Source organism: Capsicum annuum, chromosome 2 (assembly GCF_002878395.1).
Source record: "Capsicum annuum cultivar UCD-10X-F1 chromosome 2, UCD10Xv1.1, whole genome shotgun sequence".
Lineage (NCBI taxonomy): Eukaryota > Viridiplantae > Streptophyta > Magnoliopsida > Solanales > Solanaceae > Capsicum > Capsicum annuum.
The window spans coordinates 50,446,952-50,471,509 of record NC_061112.1 but is presented as its reverse complement, the minus strand read 5'-3'; the positions used below and the strand labels follow the sequence as shown (position 1 = coordinate 50,471,509).

The 24,558-nt window shown below is 34.9% G+C and overlaps 1 protein-coding gene and 1 long non-coding RNA gene across 2 annotated transcripts; both read right to left on the bottom strand.

Moving 5' to 3' along the window:
- Positions 1-3,457: 3,457 nt before the first annotated feature.
- Positions 3,458-4,533, bottom strand: LOC107853489 (pectinesterase 2-like). Its single transcript, XM_016698479.2, has 2 exons — positions 4,151-4,533; positions 3,458-3,748 (listed from the first exon to the last, which is right to left on the bottom strand). Exons 1-2 carry the CDS (start codon positions 4,475-4,477, stop codon positions 3,458-3,460), a joined length of 618 nt encoding a protein of 205 aa, XP_016553965.2. The 5' UTR covers positions 4,478-4,533.
- A 781-nt stretch (positions 4,534-5,314) lies between these two features.
- On the bottom strand, positions 5,315-6,395 carry LOC124895867. Its single transcript, XR_007051913.1, has 2 exons — positions 6,335-6,395; positions 5,315-5,514 (listed from the first exon to the last, which is right to left on the bottom strand). It is a non-coding gene; the product is annotated as an uncharacterized LOC124895867 (long non-coding RNA).
- Between the last annotated feature and the right edge of the window lie 18,163 nt (positions 6,396-24,558).

Below are 24,558 nucleotides of genomic sequence, written 5' to 3'. Positions count from 1 at the left end.
TCATGAGCTTGTTTTGGATCGTAAAAATTGATTTAATTTTGATTTTAATCTAATCCAATTCAAAATGGAGAATGAGTACCTTTGATTAGAATAAAATTACACTAATAGCCCTCAAAAGTAATGGCTATGAATTTTTATCTCCCATAAAAAGAGTATTATAAAAATAGCCTTCACTTAGTTACTGATATTTTAAAGTACATAGTTGCCCTTTTTATTTTGTCGCTACTTTTTTCATGGTTTCCTTCCAACGTAGCAGTCGTGGAGTTGAGCAGTCAAAATTCTCTAAGTCCTAGCCGTCAGATCAAGCTTGACACGAGAGCCGAATATCTCCTAATTAGATCCCTAAATTTTTAGAGAACACCAGACTGAGCTTCATACCATCTAGCTCCTAATCAGATCCCTAAATCTTCAGAGAACACTGAATCGACTTTCACATTGGCAATATCACATGCGTCAAATCATACAAATTGTAACAGAAGGAGTAACAAATATTACTTGAAAATTACCTAGAAAATTATATAAATGATAATCTAAAATTATATCACAAATTTGATTGGTTTTCTCAAATATTCCATCTATGCCACATAAATGAAACAAAAAGAGTAACATATATAATCTGAAAATTATGTTAGAAGTGCTATAAATCAATAATTAATAATTTAAAATATTTAAAAATCATACGAAAAATTTGTTTGACTTTTCAAATTTCATATATGTAAAATAAATTGAGATAAAAAAAAAAACATCAATTGAACCTGTGCTGGTGCGAACTTCAAAATCTAGCATTGCATTGTATAATTGACAAACCTAAGAATGTTGCCCCCAAGGGGGTGGTTGAGTTGGTTTGAGGGGGACTTCCCATAGCGGAGGTCGCGGGTTCGATCCACCCCTAATGCCTTCTCAATTGAGCTCGTCGCACGGAATTTACCTAGTGTGGTTTACATCTCTTGTGTGGTATGCGAGCTATTACACAATGAGGGGTTTACCTAGTGCGCACATAGCGCTCACCATAGAGTGCTCACCCGAAAGGCAGAGGCTGTGGCAGAGAGTGTAGCAGCTACGGGTTTTCCTGGAGTTTCTAAAATAAAATAAAAAACTAAGAATGTCATGTTTGTTGGATTATACATGTTGTGTTTTGGTTGCCAACTTTGGTTAGTTGAAAATATTGATTTGGTGTTGGTTTATTTGAGATCCTAATTGTTTAGATTCATACTGGTTCATTAAACGAGAAAGTAATAACAATAAAAAATAAATTCAATATATACTTACCGATGGAGTCCACCAAAAGTAGAATTACGTAAAACTTAAAAAAATTAAGTAGATTATTTTCAAAAAAACTCGAGGCAATAGCAACACAGCAGGATAAGATATCAAAATAACATGTAACGATAAAAATCTAAAAATATGGGAGAGAAAAGAATAATATTGAACTCCTGGAAATCTAAGTAGACTATTTTCAAAAGAACCTGAGGCAATAGCAACATAGTAGAATAAGATACGGAAACAAAACATAATGATAAAAATCTAAACATATGGGAGGGAAAATAATAATATTGAACTCTAGAAAATGACACGATTTTCACCTGACTACTAATTAACCTTCTACCTAATTCTTGACCGTCACTTTCTTTTATTAGGAGTCATGTCTTTGATGAACTAATTATGTGTCGTATTTTACCTAAGCATCTCAACCTTTTTAAGACTTGAACTAAAAAACTTTTTACAATCACATTTCTCAACGAAAAAAAAATTATTCGATATCTATACAACTATATATGTTAGTAATTGTTAATAAGTATTCCGTAAAATTAATCAATGCACACAAACAAACTCGGACATCATAATTATAGAAAAACATTTGTCGGTGGTAAAAGAATGTCTCTCGAGCATTGATAAATTGATTTTTACCAACCGTTTAATTACTGTCTTTATGGTAAAGCCTCTTGGTTAGTTTTAGGTTTTAGTTATTTATCTTGATGTTGGTGTCATATAAAGTAGGTTGTTAATCATAATCGTCTCTTAAACCATATAGTAAAGCTAAATATATTTTTTTTCTTCATTGAACAACAAGAATAATACGTTCAGTGAAATTTCATGAATAAGATTTGAAGAGAGTAAAATATACGTAATTTTTATTTCTATTTTTTGGAGATAGAAAAGTTATTTTTGAAGAATTCTTGACTCAGATACAATAAATCAAAATAGTTACATAGAAAAAACGACAATAAAAAAATATAGGAGTAACAATTAATAAGAAAAACGGTGCTAAGAAAAGTTAGGTGTAGAGATGTGATTCACAATCAAATAATTGAAAATGAAAAATTCTCGAAATATCCCTTGCTTTTTCACCGTCATCCACAAATAAAAGAAAAAGTTTTAGAATATAATCTCATAAAATTACACGAGATTAATTCTAAATACTTGAATATATGATTCTCTTATTATATGTTTAATAGTTCAAGTAATAGTGAAATTACTGCAAAATTTTGAAAGCTAAAATAATATATTTCTTCCGTTGATTTTTATTACATTTAGCTTTACGAAAGTTGATTTGACTAAATTTCAGAACTAAACTGAAGTAGATTATTTAATATTTTAAAATTTAGATATTTAAAAACATACGAAAAATAATATAAGTTGCAGTCCTTCTCATATTAATATGATGAAATAAACACATCTTTAAAATATTGGTCATAAAGTTCATAAAATCTAATTCTCGAAAAATGAAATATAACAAATAAAAATATACAAAAATAATAGTCTATTATTTTAAATTTGTGTGGGAAACTAATAGATTCGTCTAGTATAAAATATTCAGCATAATGACAACGCGGCCCAATGGATAATGCGCTGGTTTACTGAACCAGTGATTCTGGGTTCGACCCCAGCGGAGTCGTTTTTACCAAAAGTTTACGAGAGATTTTAGAATTGGACAAGTTCTCTAAATTAGTAAATATCCAGCTTTAACGAAACCTCTCCAATCTAAATAGCTTATCTACCTTTTCATTAATTACTTTTTGTTCAAATTAAAAAGTAAATATCATTTAATAGTTTATTATGGTAAACTAGTCATATGTGTCGTCTCAATTTGGAAAAGGTAATTTGGGACGGAGGGAGTATTAGGTTATTGAATATTAATGTGTATATGGTATGAATTAGTCTTTTATTATTTAATAAGTGATCGGTGAATGGTCATCGAATCTCGTCTGTATTGAACATGTAATTCAAGTGGCAACTCGAGGTTTTGGAATTAATTTTGTTGCACTTCAATTAATTTTGTCTGGGATGACATTTTTACACAATCCTGGAAAAGAAGAGTATACAGATACTCTAATACATTGGGATAACATTTTTACACAATCCTGTCATTCTGTATCTTAAGAAATCTCCAATGTATTTATTTTCTTAAGTGGAAAGAAGAGTATAGAGATACTCTAATACATAGTAGACTAATATTTTAAAGTAGATCAAGAGCATTTGGAATTTCAGCAGGGATCCATTCGTGTCCATTGAGAAAATTTCGAACAGTAAAATTAGAAACATCGTTTTCTGAAAGTATTCTTGCCCACTTCACTCTTCCTGTTATGTTTGCTCCTGGCCCTATGTTGTTATATTCACCAAAATATATATCTTCTATATTCCCATTCCATTCAACCCAACCTTCAGGATCAATAAATCCATCTAAACAACTTGACATGATGATCGTTCGGGAGTGGTTCTTCCAAGGCCTTCCGAGGAAGACTTGTACCTGCTGAGTAGTCATTTGCATTGGCGAAATCAAGAAATTTATATAAGGAATTAAAAAATACAAGAGTATATATATCACATCTAGACTTTAAACATATAACTTAAGCATTTTTAACTCCTTTAACTACTAGATTATAATCTAATTCCTCTCATGTATGTCAGGATGCAACAATTTTTATATTGTCCTATTCAAGCAATACTCCAATTTTTCAGCGAAGGGGATTCGATCAATGTTTGACAAGTATTTCAAATATTGAGATTCAGTATTTGCAAGTGATACTGATGACTGACTAAGCTTCTGTAAATAACCAATTTAATATTTGCAAATGAAGTCATGTATGCTAGATCTCTTTAACCATTCTACACTTTTTGATGGATAATCATACAATTTAATAAATATTACCTTTGGTACACGTTCGCGCAAATCTTGTGTGACGTTTATTGTGCAACCTTGAAGGACAATAGCAGTATCTTCATCTTTGTAGTTTCTTTCTTGGGCAGTTATTGCCACTACATTTTGAAGATCATCAGGTCTTCTAGCATATATATTGCAATTTTGAAGTATGACCTTTGCATCACCAAATATGAAGTCCACAGTACCATAGACATCACAATCTCTGAAAAATTGGACACCTTCTTTTGTGTAAAGTGTATCTTGATACCCATCGAACTTGCATCGATAAAACGCAGCGTGGTCAGCTGAAATACTAGTCGCGACTGCTTGGTGCATCGATGGCCCAGCAGTGTTCTGGAATGTGATATCTTGTGCTATGAATCCATAGCCACGAATATCTGTTTTGAACCAACAAAAGAAGAAGAAGAAGAAGAACAGAATATTAAGTCTACGTGTATATCTCTTCTTGAACCCATTGTCATGTACTGTGGTCTGCATTTTTCTACACAAACATTACACTTCTATACACTAATATTATAAATAAAATAAATTAGAATTAACTTACCTGAAAAAAAGATAAGATATAATAGTGGGAAAATGTATATCTAATGTATATTAAGTACAAAGATGCTAATAATGTATACTATAGTATACATAATCTGTGTATACTGTTTGTATATATATAAAATAAGGCAGCTAACTTATGGTAAAATAAATGGGTGATGTAAAAGTTCTTGAAATTACTATGTTTAGAATCTAGTTGAACAAAAAATTATTGAATTTAATGAGTTAAACTAAAATTAAAGTAAAAAAGAAAATGTTTTATAAGGTACTATTTACTTTAGAATCGAAAATGTCCTGTCAATATACATCGATTAAATTCAAAGATAAATATAGATAATCGTCCAATGCAACTAGTGAAATTAGGAACGTAAAAAATAATACAAATAATATGCTATAGTAAATTATTTTTTTAATTTTGAAAATAAGGAAGACAAGTTAGCGAAACTGACCTACAGTAGCAGTCTCATTTGTTTTGAAGCCAGTGCCATTGCTTTTAGATCCAGTTATGATGGTGCGGTCCATTCCTTCACCAATAAATGTTATGTTAGTCTTATTTTTATGAACAATAACATTTTCATTATATATTCCTTCTTTAATTTTTATGTTGTATCTTCTTTCACTGTTATCAGGAGCTGACTGTAATGCCTCTGTTATGGACTTGAAATCTCCACTTCCATCTAGTGCAACTGTGGTATTGAAAGGAGGAATTTGGCTCTCTAATCCCCAAAATAGTGTTGTTAATAACGCTAATAGTCCAAGTGGCATCTCTTTTCGTTGCATAAAACGAAATAATATTCTCCTTCTTTGTCCTTCATCCAAAAGCACCAAAAAAAAGTTATGATAAAGAATAAAAGAACTAGTAATATCCCACAGGGAAGTTTAGTTAGTGTTTAGGCATACATTTTTGGGTAAAAATTTATTTTTAAATAATTGTTTGATTATAAATTTAATTAGATTACAAAAATATGATCTTCAAATATTTTTAAGTTTAAAATAAAATGCATATCCTAAAATAACTTCAAATTCAAAAAATGTCAACTTCAACGATTCAAGTTTTTAAGTTTGAATTTTAAGATTTATGGTCAGACCAGAGCTGAAAAAGCTAAGTTTGTTGGCTACATAATTATTCACCTTGTCAGTAAGAGTTTGATTTCCACATTATAATCCTCTACCCCTCCCCCGTTTTCAAAAACAAAATAATAAAAGAACTAATAATGTTCCAAAAAGAATGAGAGGAAAGAAAAATTTAATCTATATATTGACAGTATTTTTTTTTTCACATTATCGACTCACTCAAAGGACAACGAGTAAATATTCGTAACTAATGAAATTTTATTTTATGTATTGATTTTACTATTATTCTTATTAATTTTAAAATATTAAATTTAATTATTAATAAAGATAAAATTCAAAAAATGATTAATTTTTAAAAAAATATATTTTTTTATATATTTGACTAGTATAAAGGAACAAATGTAGTTATCTGAAAATTAAAAGAAGCAGCATACAACATATTAAAATAATGTACATGACCAACACATTGACAGTGTAGAATTTTGTTTTACGTTATGAGCATATATAAGTTCAGGCCTAAAAAGAAAAGAGAAATTAATAAAGCGTCAAACTTACTAATGCCTTAGTCTAGTAAGGCCTTTAAAGTTAGCCTCTGAAGTTTGGATTGATCTGTCTTACTCTTTTTGGTATCTTGGAAAATTACGACTTACATATATATATATATATATATATATGTGGAGAAAAGTAACTCAACAATTAAGTTACATCTTTTGCATGGACAATTTATTGGTTCTTACTTAATTTAATATATTTATTTATGAAACTTGGCTATTTAAACCATATGTTACCCTACTAGAAAATGGAAACGGACATCGAAAATCTGTGATGTTAATTAGCTTTTCTACTATCAGAAGAGCTGGTAATTAATTAATGGGGAAAGGACACAAAGAATGTGTCGGTTGAAACTATAATGACAATTAAATTTTAATTTAATTATTTAATTATTTGTTGACAGCTTTATATAATATTGATACAAATTCGATACATATCTTATACAGATATATATTCTATATAATAAAGATATCATTTTTATACGTATCTTATACATGTACATATTTTATACAACAATTATGCACATCATTTAAAAGAAAATACATATTTTATATAATAATGATATAATTTCTACCCATAAATTCACTGCTCTAGCTTTTTATGAACTATATCAGTATGATATATAAATTGTATCAATAAAATATATGAATTGTATCTGAATTACCGAGGCTACAATGACCCAAATTAGAAAAGTATCATTTAGTGAAATTAAAATGATGGTCTGACCACTACATATGCAATGGTCCAAACATGAGCCAACCTGTGTCATTTTCCCTTAATTAACTAGATGTTACATTTATTTGCAACTTTAAGATAATGTTTTTATGAAAGTTAATAAATGAAAATTAATTCATCTGCTTCAGGTGAGTAGTTAACCAAGTCTTATTCCTAAATAATTTTGTTGATGTATCTATATTATAAATACTAGTATTAGTATACCTGAGATGTGCGGTCGATATCAAATAAAATTAATTATAATTATCTAATTTGTTTGATATAATAAAAAATTTATCATATATCATTGATTAATTTAAAAATTTATGATACTAAAAGTAACTATTATATATTAAATTTTAAAATCATTAATAATGTCAAAATCAATTTTTTTCTGAAAATTAATACTGACATGATGTGCAAATAATATTAAATTATAATTTGACATATTAGATTATACTCTTAATTTAAATAAAAAATTAAAATATTACCTTTTAATGAATAGCTTTGTATCGCTTGTTGCTCTATATAGCATATAAAAATCATATCATTACCAAAAAATTACTTATTTAATATAATTATTACACAATTAACTCATTTTAAAATTTAGTTAGGGAAGTACAGAACTAATGAATGGTAAGTTTCAAAACCACCTATATGATGTTTTCTGTTTAATATACTTTTTAAAAATTTTAATATGTTTTTTATTTTTTAACTTTATTTATGTGGTCTTAATTTGTCACGACTCAAAAACGAGGATCATGATGACACTTGTCGCAGCGTACCTTGACAAATAAGCCTATCACCCAAATTGATACAAAAGAGAAAAAGACAGAAATATCCCAAGGTAAGACTTTTAGAATGAAGCCGAACCATATAAGTGATCATAACAATGGAAAAAGAACTTATCTAAAATCCCAATCATGCTCAAAACCAGGTGTCAATAGTGTAAGAACTACTAATACAATCCAGGAGTCAAATACATCAGAAAAATAACCACAAAGGAATAATATATGTCTCTAAATGTAATACCCTTGCTTTTTCTTAGCTTGAAAATCATCTCAAGGATGTTAGAACTTGCTTTGAAATAAGAATTCATTATTATACACGTTGTATTTCCATAATTTTCACTTTCTATCACTTGAAAAATTGAATAAGCTTTCCATTGATATATAATTCGCCTAAATCCGACACCCGGACGAAGAGTTAGAGCCTTTTTAGTGAGACAGTGTTTGACCTGAGCCTTTAGCGCATCGCGAAGATAGCTCAAATGGCAATTGTCAAATGTCAGTGTTTCTCCGCGATACTGGTGCATCGCGCCAAACTTCCAGGTCGTAGACAAGGTTTCAATGCGATAGCTCTACGTCGTGCCACCGTGCAGTTTCCTATTTATCAATTTTCAGTGACACGGCGCGATAATGCCGCATCGCGCCAAGGGCCCAACTTAGAAAATTTTACTGAAAATTTAATGACGTGCCCAGAGTTAAAAGGGTCAACCTCCTACCCCTATATAATCCCTTTAACACGTGATTCAGCCACTTTTCACCCAAAAGATATTAGTTTCTCTCAAGTTTCTCTCAAGAACAAGCTAGGGTTTCTATTGGGGATTCAAATTCAGGAAGGTTTCACCACCAATTTTCACGAAATCACGATCTAAGGTATGCATAGTGTTCATTCATGGGATCCTTGCGTCCATGAAGTCCAAGAATCCCTTTTTAACTACAAGTTATGGATTTTCTTCACATGTTCATGCTTTTTATGTTCTCTTTCATGTTGATAAATGAGGAATTGATTTCTATTCCATGATTGTTGATAATTTCTATGTGGGTTTAGTTACTATATCCATAGATTCATGCAACCCTATGACTAAGCCCTTGAATGATGAAATTATATTGAAGTATGATATTTAATTGTTGTATAATGTGCTTTACATGTACTATGCCTACAATATGTTTGATTAAATGCCTAGATGAAGGAAAACTGTTTAACTAGCATGATATCATGAAATTCTATATATGTACAAGCTTATGCCTATTAGACGTTTGATGAAATGCTTCAATAAATGTATTGTGGTGATTATCATATATTCAAGAATATCAAGTCATGTCAATTTTATTCCATCGAGTCCTAGGGGTACTTGTACCCAAAATATTAGTTGTATGCCTAGAGCTATGTCATGTTTTCACGATACTCTCAGTCAAGTATAAACTGTTAGACTTCAGAAAGTCTTATGACTTAGGAAAAATCTCCATAATCTCATGAATTAATCTCATGAATCAGTCAGTTGTCAAATATCAGTAGTATTCCATCAGCCACGGAACTTCAGTAGCGCAGTCCATGCTCAGTTCAATTCAGTAAATCATGTTCAATGTCTATTTAGATGGAAGTAGGAATTAGTACCGAGTGAACCCAACCTGTTATATGAGGGTGTGACTCCTAAAAGCAATCCTTGCATTCCAGAACTATGTAGCCAGCATAGGTTGAGACATCATAGACTACTATATGAGGGTAGATAAGGTGGATTAACTTGTTATGTTAGGGTTCCCACCATTCTCGCTAGAGTTACCTGTTATATGAGGGTTACTCACATGTTGTCCTTACCAGTGGTGCGGTATTGACACCCTTCCAATTAGGGCATAGATTGGATCCCAGCTCAGCTATTATAGCACATTTGGGGCATGTCGGTTAGATACTACTTCCCACAGTTTCATGCTATAGAATCAGGACTGTCATATACAGTCAAGTAGTCTTAGTAATAGAACTCAGATAGTTCTTTAGATTTTAGGACTGTTAGATACAGTCAACTCAGACATAGTACGAAACTCAGATAGTTCCATCAGATTCAGGACTGTCAGCTACAGTCACCCACGTTATCAGTTATACTCAAATACAATCACCCATGTTATTAGCATTATTCAGATATAGTCCTTCATGTTATCAGTCATATCAGTTACTAGTATGTCACGTTATCAGTATACAGACTCAGAAATCACGAAATCACATTGTCAGTTACGGTTACCTATTTATGCATGTATTCTTACGCTCATGTTAGACAATCAGTTAGCATTATTCATGCATGCGAACCATTGCATATAACCTACCTCAAATGTATACTTGGTACATATGTACTGACGTATTCGCGCTATGGTGCTTTCTTTTTATGTTACACCATAGGTTCAGAGACACGAGTTCCAGATCAGCAGTAGATTCCAGATTCAACAGTCAGAGTAGAAGTGAGTCCTCATCCTTCAAGGACATAATGATTTTCTAGTATCTCATTGATTAGCTTATTAGTTGGAGTTAGTTGAGATCATATCCCATCAACTCCTTATTCTGATTCTTCAAACAGTAGAGGCTTTCAGACTAGATCCAGACTAGATGCGGACTAGATGCAAACTAGATGCAGACTAGATACAGACTATCATGTTTTTTACTTCAGTTTTTATTTTGGGTATTCTATTACCCCACACAGATGTTATGTTTTTCAGTTATGTTCATGATCAAACCTTATGGCCTTTCAGTGCATGTTTTTGTATTATTATGTTATCTTATGCAGTATACAGGTACAGATATCAGTCATGGGTTAGCTTGTGGTCCTTCGGGGTCATGAGCACCATGTAGCATTCTGGTTCAGCAAATTGGGTCATTACAAACTTGGTATTAGAGCCTATGGTTCAATAGAGTCCTAGAAAGTCTGAAAGCCACATCTAGTAGAGTCTTTTGCATGGGTGTATTGCATGCCACATTTATGTACAAGAGGCTATGAGATGTTTAATAACAGTTTCCCTTTGTTCAGTATTCATATCGTGCCTGTGAGCATAATCATAAGTCAGTCTCTCAGTCTAATCCGCTTCTTCTCTTTATTTCAGAACATGCCCCCTAAGAGAAAAAATCAGTCAGCCCCTCAGCCGAAAGAACCTTTGGGTGATCATGTTTCTCATGCAAAGTTTAGGACCGCATTTACCACTCTTAGTCAATCAGTTTGAACGGACAACAGTTGTTTCGGCCAACCCTATGGCCAACTCAGCTGCAGCGAGGATTCGAGACTTCACCCAAATGAATACTTCAACCTTCCTCCAGTCTAAGGTAGATGAAGACCCTCAGGAATTCTTAGATCAAATTCAGAAAGTGACAGACACCATGGGGGTGATTACTGTTGAGAGTGCTGAGCTAGCTGCGTACCAGTTGCAGGATGTGGCTCATGCTTGGTTCAAATAGTGGACGTTCGAAAGATCAGATGATACATGTCCTATATAGTTGGAGGAGTTTGTCACTGCTTTCTTAGAAAGATTCTTTCCCCAAGAGCTTAGAGAAGCCAAGGTGCTAGAGTTCATCAACCTCAGGCAGGATAATATGATAGTGAAAGAGTATTCTTTTAAGTTTACTCAATTAGCTAGGTATGCTCCTCATGTAGTTATAGACAGTAGATACAAGATGAGTAAGTTCACTTCAGGGGTGAACAAAAGCGTGGTTAATGAGTGGAGATCCGCCATGCTAAACAGTGACATGACCTTAGCTAGACTTATGACCCATGCTCAGCAGATAAAAGAGCAGAAAATTAAGCAGAGGGAAAGCCATTCCCAGTTTTGTCCTAAGTCATCAGTTCCAGCTCCATCTATAGCTAGTGCTCCAGTTTCTAAGTTCAGAGAGGGTAACAAAGGTAGAGTGTTAGGCTCTAAGAACCAGGGTAGTATTAGTAGTACCCTTACTTATCCTCTTTGTCAGAATTGCGGTAAGCACCATCAGAGTGTATGTAGAGCAGGTAGTGGCATTTGTTTCGATTGTGGCAAGCCAGACCATAGAGTTAGAGACTGCCCTCAGCCAGGTCCTCAAGTTCAACAGAATCACTCCTCAGCTCAGTCCGGTAGCCCAAATCAGTAGGGTGCCACTTCCAGTGCTACTAGTGGGCAATGCCCAAATTATCTCTATGCTCTTCAGACTCGACAAGATCAGGAAATTTCTCCTGATGTAGTTACTAGTACATTACAAATCTTTTATGTGCATGTTTACGCTTTACTAGATCTAGGAGCTTCCTTGTCTTTTGTTACTCCTTATATAGCAGTTGATTTTGGAATCAGTCCCGAAATTCTAGCAGAGCCCTTCTCAGTCTCTACCTCAGTGGGTAAAACTATCATAGCCCAACGGGTATACAGGAACTGCCCGGTTATGATATTTCAGAAAGTCACTTCAGCAGACTTAGTCGAAATAGAGATGACTTCTCAGCATGGATTGGCTTCATTCCTTCTATGCCACAGTCGGCTGCAAAAATAGAATAGTTTGATTTTAGTTCCCGAATAAACCCAACCTTGAGTAGAGGGGTAGACTTCAGTGTTCAGAGGTCAGCTTGTTTCCTACCTTCGGGCAAGAAAAATGATATCTAAGGGATGTGTTTATCGTCTAGTTTATGTTAGAGATTTCAGTTCCTAGGATCCCAGTCTCGAATTAGTCCCAGCAGTGAATGAATACTCAAATATCTTTCCTGAAGATCTTCCAGAAATTCCTTTCGAAAGGGAAATAGACTTTGGTATTAATCTTCTTTTAGACACTCAGCCTATCTCTATTCCTCCATACAGAATGGCACCAGCGAAACTTAGAGAACTGAAATATTAGTTCAAGGATCTCTTATATAAGGGATTCATCAAACCCAGTGTTTAGCCGTGGGGCGCACCAGTCTTATTTGTGCGCAAGAAAGATGGTTCACTCAAAATGTGTATAGATTATCGTCAACTCAATAAAGTCACGGTAAAGAACAAGTATCCTATTCCCAGAATTGATGACTTGTTTGACCAACTTCAGGGTGCCAGTTATTTCTCTAAGATAGACCTCAGATCTGGCTATCATTAGCTCAGAGTTAGAGAATGTGACATCCCAAAGACAGCTTTTCGTACGCAGTATGGTCACTTCAAATTTTTAGTTATGTCGTTTGGTCTTACCAATGGCCCAGCAGCTTTTATGGACTTAATGAACCGCATGTTCAAGCAGTACTTGGACATGTGCGTCATAGTCTTCATAGATGATATTCTGGTCTATTCCCACACTGAGCGAGATTATGCAGACCATCTCAAAATAACACTCCAGACTCTCAGAAATCATCAGTTATTTACCAAATTCAGTAAGTGCAAATTTTGGCTAAGATCAGTAGCATTCCTTAGCCATATTATTTTCGGTGATGGCATTAGAGTAGATCCTCAAAAGATCAAAGCAGTAAGAAACTGGCCTCGCCCTGTCTCTCCATCAGATATCAGGATTTTCTTGGGTTTGGCTGGCTAATACAGATGGTTTTTTGAAGGATTTTCTTCAATTGAATCTCCTATGTCCATATTGACTCAGAAGAAAGTCAAGTTTTAGTGGTCAGATCCATGCGAGAAGAGTTTTCAAGAATTAAAGACTCGACTCACCTCAGCTCTTGTCTTAGCTCTTCCAGATGGTTCAGACAGTTTCGCTGTATATTATGATACATCCAGAGTAGGTTTAGGTTGTGTACTCATGCATCATGGTAAGGTCATAGCCTATGCCTTCGGACAGCTTATACCCCATGGGAAAAATTATCCTACTTATGATCTTGAGTTAGCAGCAATAATCTTTGCCTTACAGATTTGGAGGCATTATCTCTAGGAATTTTATGTAGACGTCTTCACATATCATAAGAGCCTTCAGTATGTATTTTCTCAAAAAAATCTTAATCTTCGTTAGAGATGGTGGTTAGAGCTCTTAAAAGATTATGAAATGAGTGTCCTCTATCATTTGGGCAAAGACAATGTAGTGGCTGATGCACTCAGTAGACTGTCCATGGATAGTATTTCTTATGTTGATAATAGTAAGAAGAAGTTAGTCCAGGAAGTCCACCAGCTTACCAGACTAGGTGTTCCCTTAGTCGACTTTTTAGAAGGTGGTGTATGTGTTCAGAGTAGTTCAAAATCATCTCTAGTTTCTGAGGTGAAAGAAAAGTAAGATAAGTATCTTAGCCTTGTCAAGCTAAAAGAGTCATTTCAAAATCAGAAAATAGAGGTTTTCTCCCAAGGGGGAGATAGCGTCCTTTGTTGTCAGGGTCGTCTCTGTGTTCCAGAAATAGATGACATAAGGCAGTGAGTTCTTGCAGAAGCGCATGGTGTGCATTACTCTATTCATCTAGGGGACACTAAGATGTATCGCGATTTGCGGGAATTCTATTGGTGGAGTGGCATGAAAAGAGATGTTGCAGAGTTTGTGGCTAAGTGCTCTACATGTCAGCAAGTTAACATAGAGCATCAAAAGCCCAGTGGTCCTATATAGGAGTTCAGTACTCCTACTTGGAAGTGGGAAGTTATAAACATGGACTTCATGACGGGTTTACCTCGAACTCATTGTCAGCATATTCAGTCTGGGTCATTGTAGTCAGAATGATCAAATCAGCCTTTTGCCTTCCAGTTCATACCTCTTATTCATCCGAGGATTACGCCAAGCTCTATATTAAGAAGCTGGTTAGATTGTACGGTCTTCTGTTGTCTATTATCTCAGACAGAGGTACCCAGTTCACCTTTCATTTTTGGAAAGCATTCCAAAAGGGTCTTGGTACCCAAATTCATCTCAGTATAACCTTTCATCCTCAAATAGATGGTCAAGAAGAAAGGACCATTCAGACTTTGGAAGATATGCTAAGGGCATGTGTAATTGATTTCAAGGGTAGTTGGGATGACCACTTTCCTTTGATTGCATTTGCATACAACAATAGCTATCATTCCAGTATTCAGATGGCTCCATTCGAAGCTCTCTATGATAGGATATGTAGATCTCCAATCGATTGGTTCAAAGTTAGTGAGGCCTCATTCATAGGTCCTGACTTAGTATTCGATACCTTAGAGAAAGTTTAGTTAATTAGAGAAAGACTCCGGGCTACTCAGAGCCGATAGAAGTCTTATACAGATGTTCGTAGAAAGGATCTCAAGTTTAAGATTGGTGATCATTTCTACCTCAAGATCTCTCCCATGAAGGTAGTGAAGAAATTTGGCAAGAAGGGAAAACTCAGTCCCTGATATGTCGGTCCCTTCAAGATTCTCAGTCGATTCGGCAACGTAGCTTATTAGCTCAAATTGCCTTCAGATCTAGCCTCAGTTCATCTAGTATTTCATGTCTCTTTGCTTAAGAAGTCTATAGGTGACCCATTAGTCGTAGTCCCTATTCAGAGCATTGATGTTCAGAACAGCCTCTCTTATGAAAAAATTCCAGTTAAAATCTTAGACTATCAGACTCGTAGATTGAGGAACAAAGAAGTCCCTCTAGTTAAAGTTCTTTGGCAAAATCAGTTTGTCAAGGGAGCTACTTAGGAAACAGAAGAAAATATGTGTACCAAGTATCCTCACCTCTTCCCCACAAACTCAGATCAAACTCAAGGTAATAGTTCTCCTTAATCTTACTCAATTTCATGATTAGTGTGCATCACTAACTTAGTATTCATGCTCATGCTCATGTTCCCATGATAAAATTGGTATCAAGTACCATTGCATATTCAGTCATGCATTTATGTATCAGACCAGTTACATAGTTATGCATCAGACATGCATTCTCATTGTGAGAAAACTTAGTTCTTCAAAACTTTCAGTTATGCGTTTATAATCAGTTACGCATCATTAGATATGCATGTTCAGTATGTTATGTCCAGCTTGTCAGTCACGTTCATCATGAGATCATGTTCCAGTTATTCATGTTCAGCTCATTGTTTCCCCTCTCAGTCAGTCTCATTCAAGGATGAATTTTCTCAAAGGGGAGATATTGTTATATACGTCCTTTTTCTTAGCTTGAAAATCATCTCAAGGATGTTAGAGCTTGCTTTAAAATAATAATTTTTTATTATACACGTAGTATTTTCATAATTTTCACTTCCTATCACGTGGGAAATTGAATAAGCTTTCCATCGATATATAATTCGCCTAAATCTGACACCCGGGCGAAGAGTTAGAGCTTTTTTAGTGAGACAGTGTTTGACCTTAGCCTTCAGCGCGTCGCGGAGATAGCTCAAATGGAAATTATCAAATTCCAGTGTTGCTCCGCGATACTGGCACATCGCGCCAAACTTCCAGGTCGTAGACAAAGTGGCAACGCGATAGCTCCACGTCGTGCCACCGTGCAGTTTCCCATTTATCAATTTCCAGTGACATGGCGCGATAATGCCGCATCGCACCAAGGGCCCAACTTAGAAAATTTTACTGAAAATTTAATGACGTGTCCAGGGTTAAAAGGGTCAACCTCCTACCCCTATATAATCCCTTTAACACGTGATTCAGCTACTTTTCAACCAAAAGATATTAGTTTCTCTCAAGTTTCTCTCAAGAACAAGCTAGGGTTTAAATTGGGGATTCAAATTCAAAAAGGTTTCACCACCGATTTTCACGAAATCATTATATAAGGTATGCATAGTGTTCATTCATGGGCTCCTTTCGTCCATGAAGTCCAAGAATCCCTTTTCAACTACAAGTTATGGATTTTCTTCATATGTTCATGCTTTGTATGTTCTCTTTCATGTTGATAAATAAGGAATTGATTTCTATTCCATGATTGTTGATAATTTCTATGTGGGTTTAATTACTATTGCCAAAGATTCATGCAACCATATGACTAAGCCCTTAAATGATGAAATTTGATTAAAGCATGATGTTTAATTGTTGTATAATGTGCTTTACATGTACTATGCCTACGATATGTTTGATTAAATGCCTGGATGAAGGAAAATTTTCTAACTAGCATGATATCATGAAATCTCCATGTATGTACAAGCTTATGCCTATTAGACATTTGATGAAATTCTTCAATAAACGTATTGTGGTGATTATCATGTATTCAAGAATATCAAGTCATGTCAGTTTCCTTCCATCGAGTCCTAGGGGTTCTTGTACCCGAAATATTAGTTGTGTACCTAAATCCTTGTCATGTTTTCACGATACTCTCAGTCAAGCTATGAACTCTTAGACTTTAGATAGTTTTATGACTCAGGAAAAATCTCCATGATCTTATGACTCAGTTAGTTTTTAGATATTAGTAGTATTCTATTAGCTATGGAAATTTAGTAACTCAGTCCATGCTCAGTTCAGTTTAGTAAATCATATTCAGTGTCTATTCATATGGCAGTAGGAATTAGCACCGAGTGAACCCAAGGATGGGAACGCACCTGTTATATGAGGTTGTGATTCCTAAAAGCAATCCTTGTATTCTAGAACTATGTAGCCAGCATAGGTTGAGAGATCATAGCCTACTATATAAGGGTAGATGAGGTGTCTTAACATGTTATGTGAGGGTTCCCACCGTTCTCTCTAGAGTTACCTGTTATATGAGGGTTACTTACATGTTATCCTTACCAGTGGTGCAGTTTGACACCCTTCCAATCAGGGCATAGATTGGACCCCCAACTCTGCTATTATAGCATATTTGGGGCATATCAGTTAGATACTACTTCCCACAGTTTCATGTTACAGAATCAGGACTGTCAGATATAGTCAGTCAGTCTCAGTAATAGAAATCAGATAGTTCTTTAGATTTTAAGATTGTCAGATACAGTCAACTCAGACATAATACGGAACTCAGATAGTTCCACCAAATTCAGGACTGTCAGCTATAGCCACCCACGTTATCAGCTATACTCAAATATAGTCACCCATGTTATTAGCATTATTCAGATATAGTCCTTCATATTATCAGTCATATCAGTTACTAGTATGTCACATTATCAGTATACAGACTCAAAAATTATGAAATCACGTTGTCAGTTACGATTACGTATTTATGCATGTATTCTCACACTCATGTTAGACAGTTAGTTAGCATTATTCATGCATGTGAACCATTTCATATAGCCTACCTCACATGTATACTCGGCACATATATACTGATGCATTCGCGCTATGGTACTTTTTTTTTATGTTACACCATAGGTTCAGAGACACGAGTTCCAAATCAGCAGTAGATTCTAGATTCAGCAGTCAGAGTAGAAGTGAGTCCTTATCCTTCGAGGACATAATGATTTTCTCGTATCTCATTGATTAGCTTATTAGTTGGAGTTAGTTGGGGACATATCCCATCAACTCCTTAGTTAGATTCTTCAAACAGTAAAGGCTTTCAGACTATATACAGACTATCATGTTTTAGACTTAGTTTTTGTTTTGGGTATTCCATTACCCCACATAGATGTTATGTTATTCAGTTATATTCATGATCGAACCTTATGGTATTTCAGTGCATGTTTCTGCATTATTATGTTATATGATGCAGTAGACAGGTACAAATATCATTCATGGGTTAGCTTGTGGTCCTTCAGGGTTATGAGCACCGTGTAGCATTCCAGTTCAGCAAATTGGGTCGTTACATTAAATACTATTAAAGATATAACTATTATAGAAAGATAGAGGTGAAATTCAAATGCATGAATGTACAACTGCTATCTTGGAAGCTCTAACAATCGTCCGAGTCAAGTAAGCTGAGGCGCACTCATGCTAGGACCTGCACTGAAAGGGTACATAGGCATGAGTACGGTCTACTTGTACTCAATAGGTATCATAGGCTGATCAAATAAAGTAGCAAATAAATCATAAAAAATATACCCTAAGGGCATTTCACCTACAATTAGAAATGTCCCACAATGGTAGCCCACACGCTTGCACTAACAGTTCTAATAAATCACATATATTGTAACATTACAACAAGATAGAACACAAGTATGTATTATATCACATATAAGTAGAACAAGAGGGAACATACATATACAAAATCATCAAATACAAGTAAAAAAAGATAAGACATTACATAAATGGTAACACAACACAATATAAACACAATAAAGTAAGTGAAATATATATGATGATGAGCGTGTCAAGTGAAGTGTAATTCCAGCCCAAAAAGATTGAGAAGTGACTTCCTAAGTGATTGGTTATTAAACCATCTATAATTTTCTTAAATTTAACTTTTTTTCATGTAGATAATTGAATTATCTTTCCAACGATACTAATTTCATCCAAATCCGGTATCGGGGTGAGAAGTTATGGCCATTTTATTGAGAGTTGTCGGAACCGCCCAGGTGTGATGGACGATCCGACGGACCATCATAACCAAGGCAGTAACTTCCTTTCCTGGCCTACGTACGACGGCCAGGACGACGAAAAATCAAGGTTGTGATGGACCATCACTGAGACCATCGCCACTAAGGCAGTATGGTCTCATCTTGGCCAACGTGCGATGGACGATCCGACGGACCATCAAGACAGTGACAGACCGTCGCTTCGACCGTCACACTAAGGAAGTGTGTTTTTTTCTAACTGACGTACGACAGATAATCTGACGGACCATCAGACTAGCGACGGACCATCGCTCCGACCATCGCAGCCCCCGTTTAGTATTTTTAACTCATTTTAAAAAGGGCTCTTCGGTCTCTCCACTCTTTTATTAACTAGACATATATCAAACAAAGAAAATGACCCCAGTCATCATCCAAAATTCAAGAGAGCTAGGGTTTCTCCCTCAAGATCAAATCTAAAATCTTTCTCCAAGAAATCCAAGAACTCACCATAAATTCTACAAATTGAGTTGAGATTTGAGTTCCCCATGTTCAAGGGTTATAAGAACCCTCTCTCAAGAGTAAGAAGAAGAGTTTAAATCAAGATTGTTCATCCAATTTCATAATTTAAGGTATGTGGGGTTTTGAACAAGGGTAATTCTTTCACCTTTGTGCCCAAAGTTTTATTTAAACTATAATTTTCTGCAATCCATGAGATTTGACATGATATTGAATTAGGGTTTTTCACACATTGTTATTGATTGCAATATATTGATGTTTCCTATAAATTGAAAGTCAAATAGCATGATTTTGTATGTTTTCTTAAGAAATTGAAGCTGGATTTATACCCTATGTTGTTACTCCTTGAGAATTTAAGAGTTTCAATGTTCTAGAAATTGAAGTATATGAGTATGTTGATATTTTGAGACAAATTGTTGTAACTTTCATATTTCTATATGAATTATGAATCTATATGCTATCTATTATGCATTGTGATGAGTTTTAACTTGCGATTGAATTATGGGTCATTAAGCCCTACTTAAGACTTGTAATTTTATGAACTATTGTACTATAAGCACCCATGGTTTGAGTATTTTGAGATTATTGAGAAATGTTTTGGCCTAATGGTCATAGAGTTTTGAAATCCGCTCTACCATAAGAGATTACAGATTTGATTATTGGGTTTTTATGAACCATGAGATTATTTTGAAAGTAGATTTTCATGAGATGAGTGAGATAAACTAAAGGGAGTAGTATTTAGCACCGAGTTGGGTAAGTTACCACGGTTTCTACCCCAGAACTACGTATCACTATAGGTTTGAGATTTTGGGCCTAAGGCCGAGATGATTGGGCCCGAAGTCGAGATAAGTGATCACTGAGTTGAGGTTATACTCCTTGGCAAGAGTATAACGCCTCTCCCAAATGTGAGGTTTCTTCCTTAGGAGGACAAGACGTTGGACTCCATGTAGCTCGCATGGTTTATGTCGGTTAAGAGAACCTCCCTAAACTAAAGTATTTTTCCATTGAGAAAGAATATTTTCCCTAAAGCTTTGAGATGAGATATTTTCTAAAGTGAATGAATTGCCTTTGAGTATTTTCTAAAAAAGGAAGTAGCTTTCTTTACTAATAAGAGTTGATCATCATTTTTTAAACCAAAGTCATATGATTCCGAGTTCCAAGTGTTTGAGTTCAAAAGAGTTATAAGTGCTTGAGCAATAAAGAAGTTTTACTCTCCATAAGATATATGCATGAGTTTGAAAGTATTGTTTAAAGCTTTCTTTAGTCTTCGAGTAATGAGAATAAGAGAAGAGTTCATATTTTAAAGCTAAAGTATAATGACTGATGAGATTTGTGTTACATGCTTCATTCTACATGATTTATGAGCTTTACATTTTAGACTTATTCAAGCCATGTCAGTAATTCCTATTTGCATGCATGATTTGATTAAAGAGTATTGATATTGTTTTATGCAAATGTATACACCCCCATATACTTAGTACATTCCCAAGTGTTGATCTACATATACGTCTATGTGCTAATTGTCATATAATGTAGGTTCAGGTGCTCAGTCTCAGCCTCGTCAGTGATTCCTGAGTACCTTCATCTACATTTCTACAGTAGTGAGTCCTCATGGTTCGAGGACCTATCTTCAGACATTTTAGTATTCGAGTGTTTATCTTATATTTTCAGTTCAGTTTGAGTCAGCTGGGGACCTGTCTCAATGGCTCTCGAGTTTATGTAGTAGAGGCTTTGTCAGACTAGTTATCAGGCTGTGGTTATGTTGAGATTTCCAGTATTGTGATCGTTTGGACCGAGTATTACCTTCGTATTTTCTTTCATTTGATATGACAGTGCCAGTGTTTTGTATATTTCTTCTTGAATGAGTTATTATGAGAAGTGATAGACTCAAAGGGTTAGCTTGGGGTTACTTGTAGCCCTAAGCACCATGTGATGTCCCAGGAGGTAATTTTGGGTCGTTACATCGCACAACCTCTAGGATTATCGCACAATCCCCATATACACCTACGGAGGCAAGCCTCCCAACGCAGGACCCATGGAGGGTTCGTCAACCCATATATAATGCACATATTTTATATCTCCTTTCCAACACATCCCTCGGAAAGGGTTTTATAAGGTGTTACATTATCTCTTCCCCGGCACATCCCTCGAGGAGGATTTTAAAAAGGTGCTGCCAGTGTTTCTCAGATATTGCCACAATGGTAGAATGAGTATGATATGAGGATGTAATGCTCACAATCGATCACAATGAGCATTTTCACAACCAACCACGTGATATATTTTCACAACCAACCATATGATATATTTTCACAACCAACCACAAGAATATATTTCCCACAACCATGTGAGCCAATATCCACTCATTATTTTAGTTTCATCCACAAATTTCCACATGTATCATATGCCAATAAAGTATGAATATAATCATAATACACTAATGATACCATATTAAGCATCTCAACAAACACAATACAATTATTCACATGTATTCAGGGCTATTAATATCATATAGGATCCCACACGGTCACACATATCACATAATAACTCAATTTCGACAATTATATCATATATAAGCCCCCACACGGGCACAACACATAAATAGTTATTTTTTATGATTAATTCTCACCTTTAACATGCATTTTGTATCATCATTTACTATCCAGCCCAGTCTGTAAGAGTTAAGCCATAATCAACCTCAAAAGCCGAAATCGGTTAGCTACATTTCGAACCTACGACCTTACTTTTCACAAACGATCTCTAACTCCACTAAAATAATCAAATATCTATGCGTCGAAACAAAATCAACGACACTCATATTGACTGCTTTTAGTTCGAGGTCAAAACGGACCCTCAAAATGATTTTTCGAAAAGAAGGAAAAAATTAAAACTTTACTTCAAAAACATGTTTCCCATATTTTTAGGAACCTACAGCTGAAAATCCAAGTTAAATCGAGTAAAAATGAGGTTCAAATCGAAGAAAAACTATTTTTGAGTTTTACCGGGTAAAATCTTTGAAATCCGGGTTAAAATCAAGAATCAGAGTTGTTTTGAAGGCCAAATTGATGAAAAACTAGTAATTATAAGATAAAAACATTATTCAAGTGAAAAGGAATGAAAATGAGGTTTAAAATCAAGCCCTAAGATTTTTGGAGTTTTGAGAAATTAATTAAGAAATTACTAAGAAAATGGTGAATTCTTATCTTAAATCCGTAGTAAAACCAAGAAATAGGTATTAATCTAGCTTCTCAAGCTCCCACAAACTTTATTTTTAAACTCCACACTATTTTAGGGTTTAACTTTCAAGAGAAATGATGAAAAATGAGAAAAATAAACTCAAAACTCCTATATAAAGTGCAGATTTTCTGCACTAACAGAAGGAAAAAGCTGTTTTTTTTCTTTAGTCCAATCCGGACTTCGATGGGGTGTTCGAAATTCATTCGAAGTCTAATACATGCAAACGAACTATGCAACCATACAAAATTCGACATTCTGGATGCAATGGTGATGTCAGATTTTCAAAAAAAAAAATTATTTTCACAATGTTGTCTCCCAAAACTCGAAATCATAATTTTCCAAATTGAGGGTCGAAATGAGATTTAAAAGATGCAAAATCATACCAAACATGCTAACAGCCTAAAATTGACATTTCTAAACTTTTGAAAAAAGCAGATTTTCCATCCAAGGTTGTTTCAATCAAATGTGGATCCCACGCCAATATTTTCAATTTTCCAACTTTTCGATCAATAGGTCGAAATGAGCTCGAGTGCACCAGGACCCAAACCAAATATCTACCTAGCCTAAAATAGATATTTCAAAGCTGTTGTCGCAGTCCGTTCGGTCATCTGTCGCACGGATCCAAAGATATTCCCGTAAGTCTAAAATAAGGCTCTCGAAGCCATTAAAAACCACAATATCACATAAATAGTATCAAAATGTTTCGAAAATCATGCCAATCACTCCCACACCCCAGAAATACCATAATGCAACTACGGGGAGGGGTAAAACAGTTAAATCACACAAAATCACAAATTTTACGAGTTTCATCAAATTTTTAGGTCGTTACATCATCCACCACTAAAAATCTAGTTCTTCCTCAAACTAAGGCAAAGAAATACCTGAATCAATGAAAAGCTGAGGATAAGAACTACGCATATCAGACTTAACCTCCGAAGTAGCCTCATCTATAGGTCGACATTATCACTGAACCTTAACCACAGGGATCACTCTAGAGCGCAACTGCCTAACATCCCTAGGCAAAATGGAGGTTGAATTCTCAACAAAAGACAAATGCTCATCTAACTAAACTGACTCCCAACGAATAATAAGAGACTCATTCGAAATGTAACGACGAAGCATAGAAACATGAATAACTTGATGGACAACTGATAGATCAGGGCGCAAAGCCAACTCATAAGCCACATCACCAACCATCCAAAGAATCTCAAATGGACCAATATACCTTGGGCTAAGCTTTCCCTTCTTACCAAATCTCATCACACCCTTCATGGGTGAAACTCAAAGAGAAAAATGATCACCAATACCAAATCTCAAGGCACGAAGTCTACGATCAGCATAGCACTTCTACCTACTTTGATCCGCTCTAATTCTACCTTGAATGACCCAGACTCTATCCAAAGACTCACGAAGCAAGTCCATACCTTGAGGTCTCACCTTTGAAACATCAAACCAACCCACTAGGGAGCGACAACACCTACCATATAATATCTTTAAAAAAGCCATATTAATACTACAATGGTAGCTATTTGTAATGCCCCGAATCTAGTACCTGGAATTCTACATAGTGCTCATGACCCCGAAGGACCAAAAGCTAACCCATGACTGATATCTGTACTTGTATACTGCATGATACACTATATAAATGCGAAAACATGAACTGAAAGGCCATAAGGTTCAAAACTGATAAATCACCATAGGTCATAACATCTGGGATGGGGTATAAATACACAAAACAAAACTG

Bases quoted from the DNA above. Each gene is read 5' to 3' on its own strand.
- LOC107853489 (XM_016698479.2), bottom strand. From the start codon at position 4,477: ATGCACCAAGCAGTCGCGACTAGTATTTCAGCTGACCACGCTGCGTTT. The intron at 3,749-4,150 runs GTAATATTTATT...ACTACTCAGCAG, and splicing joins TGCGCGAACGTGTACCAAAG to GTACAAGTCTTCCTCGGAAG.